Source organism: Hemiscyllium ocellatum, chromosome 16, assembly GCF_020745735.1.
Source record: "Hemiscyllium ocellatum isolate sHemOce1 chromosome 16, sHemOce1.pat.X.cur, whole genome shotgun sequence".
Classification (NCBI taxonomy): domain Eukaryota; kingdom Metazoa; phylum Chordata; class Chondrichthyes; order Orectolobiformes; family Hemiscylliidae; genus Hemiscyllium; species Hemiscyllium ocellatum.
This window is the reverse complement of record NC_083416.1, coordinates 45780135-45798047: the sequence shown is the minus strand read 5'-3', so window position 1 is coordinate 45798047 and position 17913 is coordinate 45780135. Positions and strand designations below refer to the sequence as shown.

Below are 17913 nucleotides of genomic sequence, written 5' to 3'. Positions count from 1 at the left end.
ACTTTGAGAAAGGGACATGACAATGACAATTTAGAAACATCGAAGGAGTTGAGAGAGGTTAGAGAGCACAATGAGGTAGAGCTAGGTGTCATCAATGTTCATATGGAAAATGGCTGTGTTTTCTAACTCTGCTGCCATACGGCAACAAGAAGAATTAAGAATAAGAAAGGATCAAGAATAAATTCCTTGCAGGAACACTAGAAACAATGATCTGAGGCTGAAAGAGAAGCTATTGTAGGTGATACTGTGGCTACAGTGAAGTAGATAAGGAGGGTTGCAATATAAGAAAAAAAAAGGTCAAACGAGTGCAGTTCCATTTGAGTGGAGAATGGTTAGAAATGGATCCAATCAATTCTGAGGGAAACGAAAGCAAGAAAAAGTCCTAGTTTCAGATAGGCTTAGGTGGAGTGGAGAAAGGCAAAACGTGGAGTAGATGGTCATTGCGATGGAGAGGATCTGGGATCAGAAAGTTAATTTAGGTTGAAAAGAAATTCCAAATTTGCAAGCAGCTTGTTTCAGCCCAAGTGAGTGACAAGACAAAAGTACAGGTCGTTCTTCTATAACGTGCATTTCGTCAACGCGATTAGCTGTAACGCAATTGGTGAATTAGGGAACAATGTTTTTTAAAATGCAAACTCCCCTGGGCTATGACATGATTCCATCCCTGGTTTCCTTAAGCCCACTCTAGGTGTTTACTTTAGGTCAAGCAAAAGAGATCGGATGACGGGGCAAATTTTTACTGACCTTATTGTTTCATGTTTTTGAGGATGTTTTCAGAAATTACTGCAGAAGAAAAGATGTGGATTTCAAGATTGCCTTCATTCTGGACAATGCACCAAGCCATCCTCCCACCATTGGTGAGCTTTCTTTGCACCTCTGAACACAACCTCTCTCATTCAACTCATGGACCAGGGTGCAATAGCAGCTTTTAAACCTTATTATTTAAGGCACACATTCAGGAAGTTGAGAGGGATAATGCGGACAGTGTTCTTCAATTTTGGAAGAGCTTTAACATAAAGAATGCTATAGATATCATAGTGGAGGCCTATCCTGAGGGAAGCTGAGAAGTAGTTGCAGCTCTTCGAAGACTGACTACAGAATGCAGCAGGATAGCAGTTTGTGGCATAAAGTCTTATCTGGTACCCTGTGAACAGCTTCCTCATGAAAGAAGAAAGAAGACAAAGCAGCAAACACTAAATGCCTTTTTTAAGCCAACTTCCAAGAAACAATCTGAGGACGATGAACCAAAGCCATCTACTTCTGGATTAAATATTTTCTTTTGTCATAACCCTGCACCCAGCACTGCACCTGAAAGTAATGATAATACTGATGATGACCCTCAGCCCCTGTCTTAATATAGTACTGTAACTCAGCAAACTCAGAAACCCCTTAAAGTTTTAACTTATTGTATTATTTCATTAAAATATATGATTTTAACATTTACTCAGTTTGTGCTATCTTTTGTGTTATACTAACACTATTTTGTTTTGATTTTTACTGAAATTGTTAGTGGTCTGCCCCAAACCCTGTTTTTCCCGTAGGCCCCATTACTTCTATTGAGCAATTTTCTACAACACGAGGTCACACAAGAACACAACTTCTGCGCAATAGCAGAACAGACTGTACGAACCAAAGGAATTAATAAACAAATGTTAATAAAGACCATCTGAACAAATGCAAATACTATGGATACTGGAAACCCGAAACAAAAATAGCAAGTGCTGGGTAACACCTGTGAGAGACTAACAGATTTAATGTTTCAACTCTTCTTCAGAATCATCTTCCTGGACTCTGGATTCTCTACCTGGATGTGCTGAAGAACAGTCATTTGGGACATGAAACATTAACTCTGCTGTCTCTCCACAAATGCTGCCAGGCCTGCTGAGTTTCTCCAGAGCTTTGTTCTTATTATTAAAGATTTTAAAGATCAGCCAGTTCGATACAATTATAATGGAGTTTGAATCACAGCAATCTGTAATGGATCAATTAATCCACAATTATTTAGAAATGGCTCAAGAAATACCCCAACCTGGTTAAAATATTTAAGTTATTCACAAACTAACATAGGTGCAGGAGTACGCTCTTCAGCCCTTTGAGCCAGTTCTGATATTCCAGCCCCTGGCTGATCATACACCTCAATGCCATACTTCCATGTGGTTCCATATCCTTTAACGTCATTAGTGACTAGACATCTACCAACTTGTGTCTTGAACTGCCTAATGACTAAGATCCCACCAGTCTCTGGGATACAGATCAAGAATTCATCACCCTCTGAATGAAGAGGTTTCTCCTCATCCTAGTCATAAATCACCTACCTTTCATTCTGAGGCTGTCTCTGAGTCCTGAGACCCACCAGCAGGGAAAACAGCCTTTCTGCATACACTCTGTCTGTATCCTTAAGAACATTCTATGTTTCTAAGATATTCTAAGATCACCTAACCCAAACATTTTTTGTAGAGTTAATGTTCATTTCACTAATGTTTTCACATGACGTTGCTGCTGGAAAGCATGTAGTTAATAAACAGAATAACCTACTGCACTTTCTTGTTCACTTACATAGGCTGAGAGCAAGCATGTAAGTTGCACATTCGACGGATGGGCTTCGGTTTTTTACTTGCATCACAGTAGCTGCGAGGAATCATCTTGGCATCAGCCTTCCTACGACAACCATATCTTGTAAACTGATTACCTTAACAAAATCAATCATCCCTGTCAGAGTAGGTCTTAAATACTTTATTTACATAGAATGTTCCTAGAATTTTCTTGTTGTTTGCATCAAATATTGAACATCAAACAACTTAAGTGACATTACAAATATAATTTTGGAATCTGTGAAATTAGCTATTGTTAAGATTGAATAATTATTGATCAAATATTAGAATATTATTTTGTCTTGACATAGGAGGATTATGACAATAAGTGAATATTATTATGATCAAATGTATTAAAGTTCACGGGCATTTCATAATCTTATGGTCCACATAATAATGAAAAGTCAGAATCATTTGAATTTCAGATCCGGATTTGAAGGGGCTATAGTTTATGTTTTTTGCTGCTAAGCTATTATGCAATTCAAATTATTAAAGTTCTCCCCGCATAAAATAAGCCACTGTTTATAAGGTTATGCAACAATTCTTTTCTATTGCAGCACTTTAAATTATTTCTGTATTCAATGGCCCTGATAAGGCTGCCTTACATTCTGGATACTCAATGGCATGGTCCCTTTCAAAAGGTCAAAAAATCACTAATAAACAAAAATTAATCCAATGTTAGTTTTAATATTGTTGCAAAACCACATCTCCTTTCCTACTAATAGGGCTTTTTTTGTTAATTATGAACAATTGTCTGTTTGTGACACCACAGACATTGAATAATCATCCACCATTCATTGCTGAAACATCAATGAGCGAAGTCATAGGTGGAACCTTATGGGGGCCTAAATGATGTGAGTTATGGTGAGATTTATGGCAGAATCAGATGAGAAGTCCAGTGAAACCGTATGTTCTGCACAGTTGGAGAAGGTAATGAGGCAATATGGTTGACTTTAAGGAAATGAGGAACAGCATCAGTCTTCCGAGGAGGATGAGGACACTGAGGTCACTTGTCCAAGGGCTCAGTGGCCTTTCAGAGATGGCATGGGCACAACAGATGCCAGTCTTACAACAGACATCAACTGAGTGGCTTGTTGTTCTGGGTACAGCGTGTTGAATGATGTGGTCAGATCGGACATGACAGAGGCTATTGGGATGATGTTGTTAGTTAGCGTTCAATATAATCCAATATGGTGAGAGAACTCATTGGGCCTCAGGGTGAAATACCTCTACAAAGCTCAACATAACTTGGACTTAGCCCCCAGAAATATATGGTTTAGCCCGTAGTGTCTTGAGGTAGAGTCTGGTGTAGCCCCTGGGCAAATAGCAGAAATACATCATTATGTGAGAGAGCTCCAGACAATGGCATGAAAGTTGGGAATTAAGTTGGCAATAGATTAAGGCAGATCCTAGTTCCCAACAGGAAATGGCAGGAACTTATTCTAAATCCATTATCAGGTTATGTACACTTATTAAAACCATTGTATAAACAATAAGTTAGTTACCTATGAAAGAATAAGTTATCCCCTCACAATGAAGTCAGCAACCAATAACAAGAACACACCTTCAGATTCACAACAGATGAAAGATGACATTCACCAGGTAAGATAACATTCCAGTTGGATATTGGGTAACTAGGAGCTGCTTTTCTTGTATAGGAACTTGCTCTGGAGATGGGAAAAAGGTCTTGGTTGGTGACTATGCACTGATACTGGGGCATGGCTATTGAGAGAGTGAGGTTTGGTGGTGTCAGACCTCATGGAAGACAAAGAGAAGGTTAATATCTATCAAGAACAGGTCAAGATTGATAGAATGGAAATCAAGAGTGATTGAAAACAGACCAATGGTGAGGCTGGAGGGGGGGGGGCCCTTCAATTTCATACCATTAGAAACTACTTTTCTCTAACTAAACCTGTCATATCATCTTGTACATCTCCAAATCTTCCTTAAATGTCCATGAAGCAACTTAAGTAGTTAAAAGCCTCATTCCCTGAGATTGTTCAGTTCTATCCCCTCTGCGCTCTCTCATGGACCCTCAAATTCTTCTGTATGCTTGATGACTAGAACTCTACTTGTGGCCTAACCAGAATGTTAACTTTCTTGCTTTAGTAATAAAAATGCAAGTCAGATTCTTCCATTAAACCCATTCTTCCTAAGCTTCATGATTGTCAAGTTGCCCCCACTATATATTTTGGTCACATGCGTTTTTAGATGAAACATATACATTGAGTTTTTAAACTACATTCAAATGTAATGATGGAATTTGAAATCACTTTCTGTCTATTACTAGCCTAGTATCATAACCATTGGGAAAAAAGGGACATTTTGACTCAGTGCAAGTTTTTAAAATTCATTCCTAGGACACGGGTGTCACTGGCTGGCCAGCACTTTTTGCACATTTCTAGTTGCCCTTAAGAAAATGGTGGTCTGCTACCTACTTGAGCCACTGCAGTCCATGTGCTGTAGTGGATGCAGTGCCAACCATGCGGATTGCTTTGGCCTGGATGATGTTAACCTTCTTGAGTGTTGTTGGAGCTGTACCCATTCAGGCAAGTGGGAAGTATTCCATCACACTCCTGACTTGTGACTTGTAGATGGCGGACAGGCTTTGGGTAGTCAGGAGGAGAGTTACTATAAAGTTGAGTTTCTGGTCAGTAGTAATCCCAGGACATTAATAGTGGGGGATTCAGTGATGGAAATGGCACTGAATGTCAGTGACAGTGGTTAGGTTCTCTCTTATTGGGAATGAGTCATTGCCTGGCTGAAGACTGACATCTGAGATGCTGGGGAGCACTGGAGGAGGCCAAGATGATCTCTGACTGAAGATTGTTGTGAATGCTTCAGCTTTATCTTTTGCACAAATGTACTGGGTTCCTCCAACATGAAGGATGGGGTCTTCTCCTCCAGTGAGCTGTTTAATTGTCCATCACTACTCACTGGAAGTGGCTGCAGGACTGCAGAGCTTAGATCTGATCTGTTGGTTGTGGGATTGTGTAACTGTGTATATTTCTTGATGCTTTTCCTGTCTGGCATGCAAGTAGCCCTGTCTGATAGCTTCACCAGGATGATACCCTCATTTTTAGGTAAGTCTAGTGGTGCTCCTGGCACACTGTCCTGCATTCTCTTATAAACCTGGACTAATCCCCTGGCTTGATGGTAATGGTTAAGTGGGGAATATGTCAGGCTATGAGATTGCAGATTGTGCTGGAGTACAATGCTATTACTGTTGATGGTCCACAATGACTCAGATGGCCAAACCTGAGTTGCTGGATCAGTTTCATTTTGATAATGCCACACCTTTGAGAGGTTATTTTCAAAGTGAAGACCAAACATTGTCTCTCCAAGGACTGTGTGATGTTACGGACAGATACATTTGCAGCCAGCAGATTGGTAAGGGTAAGGATGACATCAAGTACATTTTGCCCTCTTGTTGGTTCTCGCACTACCTGCTGCTGACCCAATCTAGGAGCTGTCTGTTTTTGGACCCGACCAACTCGACCAGTAGTATTGCTGCTAAGTCACTCTTGGTGGTGGACGTTGAAATCCCTCACCCAGAGCACATTTTGTTCCTTTTCAGTGTTCCTTCCAAGTGTTGGCCAACAAGGAGAAGTACTGATTCATCAGCCAAGGGAGAACAGTATCGGGTAAGCAACAGCTTCTTTGCCCATGTTTAACCTAGTGCCATGAGACTTCATGATATTTGGAATTGATGTTATGGACTTTGAGGGCAACTCTGTCCTGACTGTATACCACTGTGCCACCACCTCTGCTAGGTCTGTCCTGCCAGTAGGACAGGACATATCTAGGGATGGTTAAGGTGACGTCTGGGACATTGTCTGTAAAGTATGACTATGGCAGGCTGTTGCTTGACTATTCTGTTAGACACTCTCCCAATTTTTGCACTAGGCCACATATGTTAATAAGGAAGACTTTTCAGCATTACCACAGCTGGTTTTGCCATTGTTGTTTCTTAGGTTGGTGCCACTTCTTTGTTGGGATTTCAGTAAATTAGTATGTTTTCTAAAACAGGGACAGGTTTGTGTGAAAAGGGAATTAACCATGAAGGAGTCTGCCCTCAACTCCTCCTGTCACCTATGGCATGGTGACCCTCAGGTTAAACCACCACCAGTTCTCTCTCTCTCTCTCTCTCTCTCTCTCTCTAATGAAAGAGATGCCCCATAGTCTGGTAGGGTTATGGCTACTTCACCTTTTTAAACTATGTGCTCACTGATGGCAACCAAAATTAATTGGGATTAGGCACTGATCTCTTCTAATATTTATGTAAGTAAGCACTTTTATGACTTATTAATCTTCACCAGTTTTCAACTCATTGAAGCTAAGCACTGATTAGAGCTCTATTTAAAAATTACCTCCTCCACATTGTTTGGAGCACTGAGACCACCTCTTCAAAGCCCACTCAAACGTAGCCATATCTTCCTGTAAAACTTCATTCGTTATAGTGGCCAAGTGGTCTTCATGAATTGTGTACTTATAACTCAGGGAGCATTTGGTATCATCATTTGGCATCATCTGTTTAGCAAAAGGCACAAATAAATATTATGATCAAATATTTATTAAGTCTATTGCTTCAATATTCACACTTACAATGTAACAGACAGTAGACAAACATAAGAAAAGTACATAAGAAAATGAATTGACAAAGGCATGGAGGAATTATGCATTGGAACGCCAACACACAACATAAACTCTGCTTGATTCCTGTTTGGAACAAGGAACAGGCTGAGTGCAGATGAGATCTCTCTAAGGAAGGACAGGCTCTCATGAAGTTTCTGAAAGTTTAGCACTGATGGGCAAACATTAATAATGAAATATCACTGCAACTGTACATAAAGGAACAAGAACTTCATAAACAGCATAAGAATGGTTCAGGCAAAGAAGACATTTTAGTCTATTTGAATTATTCCTTCCAGAAAGGATGATCAAATAATGTCACCTTTGCAAACTTTAACTGCTTTAAAATGACTCAGTCACTTGACCAAAAATAGCCTTCCTGGCAATCAGTTTCATCAATTAATTCTCTCTGTATAATCACAAAAGCACAAAGCCTAAAACCTCTGATACAGGAGAATGCATCCATGAAGAAATCAGCCAAAAATTCAATCAGAGCCAAAGCAATATTAGGACCACAAAAAGACAGGATCATACTTCTTCATGAATCATCAGTTAGCAAAGGTGATGATGGGATAATGATTTGAAAGGAATATGCACAAATCGAAACTATTCGAATTCTGTCATGTCCCACTTTCTTTTTTTATAGCCGTCCACAGAATGTGAAAATTCTGTTTGCAGCAATCTAAGCAATAGCAGCATTAGCTTCAAAAACTTGCTCAAAAGCTCGCTCTTCAATCTTGACGTTTGTCATCTTTCCTTGATTTTCTTTCAATTCCTGTTCAAAATTCACATTTGCACTCTCTAATCAAATGTCATGAGAAACTTCATAGTGTTGATGCATACAAGTTATATTTGTGTTCATACTGATAGTAACTAGAGCGTAATCTTACCAACACTACTATTCCTTCACGGAGGGGTCCAATGGTTTGTAGAGATTCCTTGTCATCATTGTTGGTATATTCCCACAATAATCCCATATCAATGAAAGTTTTAGTATCAGGCAGATCATCTTCTCCATTCAAAATGAAATTCCCTGTAGCTTGGTTCTTGATTACTTGGTAAATAAAAGAAATCTCACAGTCCGTGTTCAGTAAACATTACAGTTACATTTGCTTCAAACTACAAAGCTGTAACTTTTGAACAGCAGTTAAATTTTAAAGCCAACTTTCACTAAAAACACATTTGAAACATTAAACACAAGACACACTGTAAATATCTCCCTCGTACACTTTGCACCCCAAAGAAAAGTATGTCTTGGATGTTGTGAACAGCTAAACGTTTGAATTTAAGTTCATATATTTTACAAAGACCCATTACATATATATAGCTGGTGAGAATTATGTTTAAATGATGAGGTCAATTCAAATCATCAAGATTCATTTCAGGGAAGACTTACCAATGAAATGAGGAGATGCACTTAATTCTTGAACAGAGAGATGTCTAGCTCCAGCCGGAATTTCAAACATCTTCAGGTAGCCTTTCAGAACAGAGAAAATTGGTGACAAAATTATGATGTTATTAAGTATGGAACACATTTTAACTGAAGTGGATATGAAATCAAAGCAAAATACCTTAAATATTGAAAATCTGAAACTAAAGAAAAGACTGCTAGAGAAACCTGGCAAAAGTGAGGACCGCAGATGCTGGAGATCAGAGTCTAGATTAGAGTGGTACTGGAAAAGCACAGCAGCTCAGGCAGCATCCAAGGAGCAGGAAAATCAAGGTTTCAGGCAAAAGCCCTTCATTGGGAACGAAGGCAGGGAGATTTCGGGGTGGAGAGATATTCCTGCTCCTTGGATGCTACCTGACCTGCTGTGCTTTTCCAGCACCACTCTAATCTAGACTCTGCTAGAGAAACTTAACAGGTCAGAAGGAGATCATACTGGACTCCAAACATTAACTCTGTTTCTCTTTCCACTACTGCCAACAGACATGGTGAATTTCTCAAGTAGTTTCTGTTTTATTAATTAAACTGTCTTTGAGTTGACATGAAGTGGTAAATTAATTGCCAATAACTTGGATTAACTTTCTTCCGAGATATGGATGAAAAATTATCTTTAAAACTTCCCTTCGGCTTCAGTAAGGTTGTTGTTTAAAATGATGGTTCTGAAAGAGTTCACGTTAAAGTTGCCTTAGCTCCATCCAAACTGATGATTTCACATAATCTTTAGGTGAAGAATCAATTCGTCTTGCATGAGATCCTAATGGAGACAGAGTTATAACCTCTGACCGTTGTAATTGTGCCTTGCTGTTGTGCAATAATAAATTAAGACCTTTGCCTGTTCTTGTGAAGACTCTCCAGTGGTTTATTCTCTACCAGTGATAATGCAGCATGAAAAAAGAAAAGCTGGTGACAATGAAATAGCCCAGCCACAAGCCACCAGTGGTTGACACTCACAATCCAATATGGCATGGTGATCAGCAGTGCGCCTCACTGCTGAAATACCTGAAGGTAACAATGGTGGAGGGAAACAATTCAACTAAAAAGAAACATTTTCAGAGGATAAATGAGTTTCCCATTTTAAAAACATGACATCTTTAGGAAGCTAGTCGGTCAGAAACTGAAATGTGAAACCTAACAAAAAGTCAGGAGCAATCATGAGAGTAGAGTGAAAGTAGCACTCTTCAGGGCTGGTAAGAGGTGCAGGGGTAGCAGTACGAGGAATGAAAACAGTCAAAGTTAGCAATTTTTTTTAAATGACAGATCTTCGATTAAGAAGGTTCTATGGAGGCAACTAGGAACTCTGGCAGCAAAGTTCAAGATCCCAAAAGGACAAAGAGAAAGCAAATATTTACAATAATGGCACAAAGACCATGAGATGAAAGAAAGAAGCTAAGTGGAGCATTTGGATTCTAGCATCCGCAATTTTTTTTGTTATATCATAGAATCACTACAGTGTGAAAACAGGCCTTTCGGCCCAATACGTCCACACAGAGACTCTCTCCTCTTTCAACAGCAAATTCAGTGGGTGAAGGCTCTGAATGGAAATCAGGAATGGGAAGTTTGGCTGCTGTTCCCATCCTGAGCTGAGGCAGCTTTGTACTCAATCAAATAACCTATCACTAATTACCCGATTTGCTCTGAAATTAATGCAGTGAATGCTGTCTTTATTCACTAAGTGATAGAGACACTATGGTCCATTATTATGATGGCAATTTTTGAAGGTATAAATAATAAACAAACATTCAAACCTGCTTTTTTGGGTGCTCTGGAAAATGTCCCTTTGATCACTTTGCAGTGGGAATTATCACCACCGCACACCCCACATTTGTCCTCCTTTTTAACAGAGCCCAGTACTTTGTCACAGCCCACTTTCTGAAAAATCAAAAGAAAAATAAATTTCCTAAAATGTGAAATCTATGAGTATCATTAATAGGATCTTGTTGAAGACAAGCATTAGTATTTAAGAAAACCATTAATGTCAAACACATACCCCACTGAGATATTGTTACACAGTGTTAGTCCAATAATAGAAGATGCTAAAACTAGGTAATCACTTCCTAATGAACTTCATATTCATGGACTCCTATGTCACTCGCAGGATTCTCCTAATTTACATAATGTAGCCTTAAACATAAGGTAGATGAATATCCTCAGATATATCCTGTTAGCCAGTATAAGTGAATATTTTCCAGATATATTCAAACATATCCGTAAAGCATGACATGTGTACTATTACCTTTATAAACAGTTATATAATTTTAAAATTTGTCAGGGACAAGTCAAAAGTAATCACATGTCCAAGTTCTCTGCCAGTTAGTGGATACAGTCTACACAGATTCCCCAACTTTAATGATAAAATCACTGTCTCAGAAAATTGGACAATTTGCCAATCAAATATGTACAGACGGTTCCAGGGAGCAAACTGAAGGCACACAAAGAAATGTGTTGAAGCTTCAAGTATCAATGTTTTAGCAGTATTACTATTAGTATTCTTATTATTCAATCATCTTTCAGTTGTTAGGCACTATGAAACCTTGAGACGTTAATTTACCAAAGGAAATATCAGCAATTCCTTATTTTGTGCATTGTTTAATTGTGAAATCAAGACTCAATTGAGATTAGTTCACCTCTACATTTCCAAATCCTTAAGAAAAAATGTAAAAGTATTTCACAGGCATACTGCAACAAGAACTTAACTAGTCCATTTTATAGCCTTATTGATAAAAAGAGTTAGCGATTGCAATTGTACACCAACCATTTTGCATTTGTATGAGACAGCATTAAGCCAGTATTTCCATTATGAAAATAAAACAAGAACATTTCAATGGAGTTGAATGAACACATAATCTATCAGAAAATAAGGAGATTTGTAAAAATGTTCTTTGAATATATTTTGAAATGCAAGCTTGTTCTCAGACCTTTTCTGGAATTGACAAAGTGACCTATTGTTGCTTTGTCTAGTTTTAACATGCTATCACCTCTTTGCAATGTGGTTCAAGTTGTTAAAATAAGTAAATAACTACACAAAAAAATCAAAATGAAATGGCCATCTTTGTATGCTTTTCCTCCTTATATCCTTTAGCTACCTCTCCTTTAGAAGTTAGCGTGCACAAATCATGAACCATCAACCTAAAGTGGGGCATCATGAGGTAGGCAAAGGTTTGTGTTATGCTTCTGTCTCGTGTGTAATACTGTGTAAAGTATACCAGGTAGTTAGATGCCATGCACCCAATCTATGTAAACAATGCAGGTATATGCCTAAAACAGAAATCAAAACTGTATTAAAAGGCAACAGTCCCTTTAACTATGTTAATTAGTGCTAGATCTGGTTATATATAAAAATAAGCCTAATGCATGTGTAAGGCCCCTTCATAAAATTAATTATTGACACCAAGGTGTGAAGGTGATGGTGTTGGACTGGGGTGGACAAAGTTTAAAATCACACAACACCAGGCTATAGTTCAACAGGTTTATTTGGAAGTACAAGCTTTCAGAGTGCTGCTCCTTCGCCAGCTAGCAAGTGGAGTAGGATGATAGGACACAGAATTTATAGCAAAAAGATTCTCTCTCTCACACACACGCATACACATACACACACACACACACACACAATCACACACACACACACACACACACACACACAATCACACTCACACACACACTCTATCAAACACACACACTCACACTCTCTTTTTCTCATCCCCCCTCCCCCGCACCCCCACATGCATGAGCGCACACACACACACATAAGTCTATGGGTTGAATTTGCATTTGTGGTATTATATTTGCAGATACATTCTATTTTGTTCAAAAAGCGCACAATCTGTAGGCAGTCGATTTTTTTATAATCCATGTGACATTTTATAAGTTCTTGCTTTGGAAATAGAACTAGTCTGACTCAAGATTGAAATACATACAGACTCTACCTCATACCTTTAATGTATTGCCTGAGCTGAGATGTCACTTTTTAAAAATAAAACAAGAAGTTATCTCATGAACGTAACTTGAAAGAAGTTCTGGGATTTACATACTAATGAATCAAAAATTTACATACTAACGAATCAAAAATTCTAAAAGATGAAAAATTTAACAGCAGTCTAGGTTTATTCAATATATCACATCAGTGTAAGATACTATGATCTTTTGCTATAAATTCTGTGTCCTATGATTCTAGTCCATTAGCTACCTGATAAAGGAGTATCACTCCAAAAGCTTGTACTCCCAAATACACCTGTTGGACTATAACCTGGCGTCTTATGATTTTTAACATTGACAACAAGGGTAATCCAAGATGGAGAACAGGAAAAATTTCTGGCTGTAACAGCTGCTCCTTTTTTGAGTTATTTTAGGTGCTGGAAGTGATTTTCTAGAATTCCAGGAGCAGCCATTACTATTTTATATGCTGTTGCATTGATTTGGAACTTTGGAAAAGAAAATCAAAACAACAGCAGTTTTACAAGGGAGAAGAACAAAGGAAGTACATGGTGAGGTCAGTGCAGGAGAGAGAGAAAGAAAGAAAGAAACTGACACTGACACTGCCTTTACTCTTTGAATTCATGTATTGCTGGATATTGGAGTGCATCTGGGTAAATTAACAAACAGTGACATTCACAACTGACCTTGGAGGAACTGTTGGGCGAAGTTCATAGCACAGAAGCAGATAAGTGTATTGTTGTTTTAAGTGTGACTTACAGAAAGTCTGCAGTAGTGAGTAGAGTGGGTTCTTCTTGATTATATGTTTTTGGAGATATCTGTCTTGATTAAACTTAAAATATAAGCCATAACTATTAATTTAACCTGGGACAGTGTTTGTAGAGGAATAAGATGGTGTTATTTTCTGGGTCTGTAGATTGTGAAGGAGTAAAAATGGCCTTTAGTAGAGTGATATGCACTTCTTCTCAGATGTGGGAGTTTAAAGAGAGTTTAAGGGTTACAGCAAATTATATCTGCCATAAATGCTGTTGGTCACGAATCTTATCAGATCGAATGGATCGGTTAGAGAGACAGCTAGAGGCAATGAGGAATTTGCAACAGCAACAGTATGTAATGGATGGCAGTTATAGGAAGGGGGAATGTCTCACATACAGTCACATAGACTGGTTAACTCCAGGAAAGGTAAGAGAGGTAGGTAGCTAGTGCAGGAATCTTTTGTGGATATATCCTTTTCAAACAAGTATGCTGTTTTGGAAAATGTAAGGGGGGGATGGATTCTCAGGGAACGTAGCATGAACAGCCACGTTTCTGGTATTGAGACTGGCTCTAATGCAACGAAGGGTACATTGGGTTCCAAGAGATCAATTGTGTTAGGGGATTCTGTAGTCCAAGGAATAGACTGACGTTTCTGTGTCCAGCAGTGAAAAATCAGAATAGTGTGTTGCTTTCCTGGTGCCAGGATCAAGGGTGAAGAATGTTCTCACAGGGGAGAGGGGCCAGCAAGACTTCATTGTCCACATTGGAACCAACGACATAGGAAGGGAAAAGGTTGAGAGTCTGAAGGGAGATTACAGAGAGTTAGGCAGGAATTTAAAAAGGAAGTCCTCGAAAGTAGTAATATCTGGATTACTCCCAGTACTATGTGCTAGTGAGGGCAGGAATAGGAGGATAGAGCAGATGAATGCATGACTGAGGAGCTGGTGTATGGGAGAAGGATTCACATTTTTGGATCATTGGAATCTCTTTTGGAATAGAAGTGACCTGTACAAGAAGGATGGTTTGCACCTAAATTGGAAGGGGACTAGTATACTGGCAGGGAGATTTGCTCGAACTGCTCGGGACGATTTAAACTAATTAAGTGGGGGGTGGGACCCAGGGAGATAGTGAGGAAAGAGATCAATCTGAAACTGATACAGTTGAGAACAGAAGCGAGTCAAACAGTCAGGGCAGGCAGGGACAAGGTAGGACTAATAAATTAAACTGCTGTTATTTCAATGCAAAGGGCCTAACAGGGAAGGCAGATGAATTCAGGGCATGTTTAGGAACATGGGACTGGGATATCATAGCAATTACAGAAACATGGCTCAGGGATAGGCAGGACTGGCAGCTTAATGTTCCAGGATACAAATGCTACAGGAAGGATAGAAAGGGAGGCAAGAGAGGAGGGGGAGTGGCATTTTTGATAAGGGATGGCATTACAGCTGTGCTGAGGGAGGATGTTCCTGGAAATACATCCAGGGAAGTTATTTGTGTGGAGCTGAGAAATAAGAACAGGATGATCACCTTATTTTGATTGTATTATAGACCCCCTAATAGTCAGAGGGAAATTGAGAAACAAACTTGTAAGGAGATCTCAGTTATCTGTAAGAATAATAGGGTGGTTATGGTAGGGGATTTTAACTTTCCAAACATAGACTGCAACTGCCATAGTGTTAAGGATTTAGATTCTCTTGCTCCTCAGATGCTGCCTGGTGGACTGTGCTATTCCAGCACCACACTCTTGTACTATAAACACACAAATAGTCAGTGGGAAATTGAGAAACAAATTTGGATGGAGATTTCAGTTATCCATGAGAATAATAGAGTGGTTATGGTAGGGAATTTTAAGTTTTCAAACATTGACTGGGACTGCCATGGTGTTAAGGGTTTAGATGGAGAGGAATTGTTAAGTGTGTAGAAGAAAATTTCCTGATTCAGTATGTGGATGTACCTACGAGAGAAGGTGCAAAACTTGACCTACCCTTGGGAAATGAGGCAAGGCAGGTGACTGAGGTGTCAATGGGGAAGCACTTTGGGGCCAGCTGTCATAATTCTATTAGATTTAAAATAGTGATGGAAAAGGATGACCAGATCTAAAAGTTGAAGTTCTAAATTGGAGAAAGGCCAATTTTGACGGTATTAGGCAAGAACTTACAAAAGCTGATTGGGGGCAGATGTTCGCAGATAAAGGGACGGCTGAAAAATGGGAAGCCTTTAGAAATGAGGTAACAAGAATCCAGAGACAGTATATTCCTGTCAGGGTGAGAGGAAAGGCTGGTAGGTATAGGAAATGCTGGATGACTAAAGAAATTGAGGGTTTGATTAAGAAAAAGAAGGAAGCATATGTCAGGTATAGACAGGATAGATCAAGTGAATCCTTAGAAGAGTATAAAGGCAGTAGGAGTATACTTAAGAGGGAAATCAGGAGGGCGAAGAGGGGACATGAGATAGCTTTGGCAAATAGAATTAAGGAGAATCCAAAGGGTTTTTACAAATACGTTAAGGACAAAGGGATAACTAGGGAGAAAATAGGGCCCCTCAGAGATCAGCAAGGTGGCCTTTGTGTGGAACCGCAGAAAATGGGGGACATACTAAACGAGTATTTTGCATCAGTATTTACTGTGGAAAAGGATATGAAAGATGAAGACTGTAGGTAAATAGATGGTGAGACCTTGCAAAATGTCCATATTAGAGGGGAGGAAGAGCTGGATGTCTTGAAATGCATGAAGGTGGATAAATCCCCAGGACCTGATCAGGTGTACCCTAGAACTCTGTGAGAAGCTAGAGAAGTGATTGCTGGGCATCTTGCTGAGATACTTGTAATCATCAATAGTCACATGTGAGGTGCCCGGAAGACTGGAGCTTGGCTAACATGGTGCCACTCTTTAAGAAGGATGGTAAGGACAAGCCAGTGAACTATAGACCATTGAGCCTGACATCAGTGGTAGGCAAGTTGTTGGAGGGAATCCTGAGGGACAGGATGTACATGTATTTGGAAAGGCAAGGACTGATTAGGGTTAGTCAACATGGCTTTGTGCATGGGAAATCATGTCTCACAAACATGATTGAGTTTTTTGAGGAAGTAACAAAGAAGATTGATGAGGGCAAAGTGGTAGATGTGATCTATATGGACTTTAGTAAGGCATTCAACAAGGTTCCTCATGGAAGACTGATTAGCAAGGTTGGATCTCATGGAATACAGGGAGAACTAGCCATTTGGATACAGACCTAGCTCAAAGATAGAAGACAGAGGGTGGTGATGGAGGGTTGTTTTTCAGACTGGAGGCCTGTAACCAGTGGAGTGCCACAAGGATCAGTGCTGGGCCCTCTACTTTTTGTCATTTACATAAATGATTTGGATGTGAGCATAAGAAGTACAGTTAGTAAGTTTGCAGATGACAGCAAAATTGGAGGTGTAGTGCACAGCGAAGAGGGTTACCTCAGATTACAACAGGATCTGGACCAGATGGGCCAATGGGCTGAGAAGTGGCAGATGGAGTTTAATTCAGATAAATGCAAGGTGTTGCATTTTGGGAAAGCAAATCTTAGCAGGACTTATACACTTAATGGTAAGGTCCTAGGGAGTGTTGCTGAACAAAGAGACCTTGGAGTGCAGGTTCATAGCTCCTTGAAAGTAGAGTCAGAGGTAGATAGGATAGTGAAGAAGGTGTTTGGTATACTTTCCTTTATTGGTCAGAGTATTGAGTATAGGAGTTGGGAGGTCATGTTACGGCTGTACAGGACATTGGTTAGGCTACTATTGGAATATTGCGTGCAATTCTGGTCTCCTTCCTATCGGAAAGATGTTGTGAAACTTGAAAGGGTTCAGAAAAGATTTACAAGGATGTTGTCAGGGTTAGAGGATCTGAGCTATAGGGAGAGGCTGATCAGGCTGGGGCAGTTTTCCCTGGAGCATCGGAGGCTGAGGGGTGATGTTATCGAGGTTTACAAAATTATGAGGGGCATGGATAGGGTAAATAGGCCAAGTCTTTTCCCTGGGTTCGGGAAGTCCAGAACTAGAGGGCATAGGTTTAGGGTGAGAGGGGAAAGATATAGAAGAGACCGAAGGGGCAACTTTTTCACAGAGAGGGTGGTACGTGCTTGGAATGAGTTGTCAGAGGAAGTGGTGGAAGCTGGTACAATTGCAACATTTAGCAGGCATTTGGATGGGTATATGAATAGGAAGGGGTTGGAGGGATATGGGCCGGGTGCTGGCAGGTGGGACTATATTGGGTTGGGATATCTGGTCAGCATGGATGGGTTAGACTGAAGGATCTGTTTCCATGCTGTACATCTCTATGACTCTCTGACTGATGTTAGGATTATTTCACTTAGAATTGTTCAATAATTATCTCAGATGCCACAAAGAGTTGTACGTTAAATGCATTTAAAAATAATTTCTGTGGATGACAAGTACTGACTGGAAATCAGCCTCTCCTGCTATTACCTCAATCCTACCCTCCTCCTAGATCATATCGGAGAACTGTTGCCAAAGAGTCAGATACATAGATGGTATTTTCTTATGGGACCAGCTTTCTGTGGAATCAGGACAGG

General features: G+C 39.7%; 1 protein-coding gene across 1 annotated transcript in view; it reads right to left on the bottom strand.

Moving 5' to 3' along the window:
- LOC132823399 (A disintegrin and metalloproteinase with thrombospondin motifs 2-like) overlaps positions 1–17913 on the bottom strand; it is a 235926-nt gene that overhangs the window by 12854 nt on the left and 205159 nt on the right. Inside the window, exons 14-18 of the mRNA XM_060837195.1 lie at positions 10416–10539; positions 8620–8700; positions 8114–8277; positions 6962–7121; positions 2557–2689 (exon numbers count right to left, since the gene is read on the bottom strand). Coding sequence (XP_060693178.1) covers positions 2557–2689; positions 6962–7121; positions 8114–8277; positions 8620–8700; positions 10416–10539 — 662 coding nt within the window. The remainder of the gene's footprint in view (positions 1–2556; positions 2690–6961; positions 7122–8113; positions 8278–8619; positions 8701–10415; positions 10540–17913) is intronic.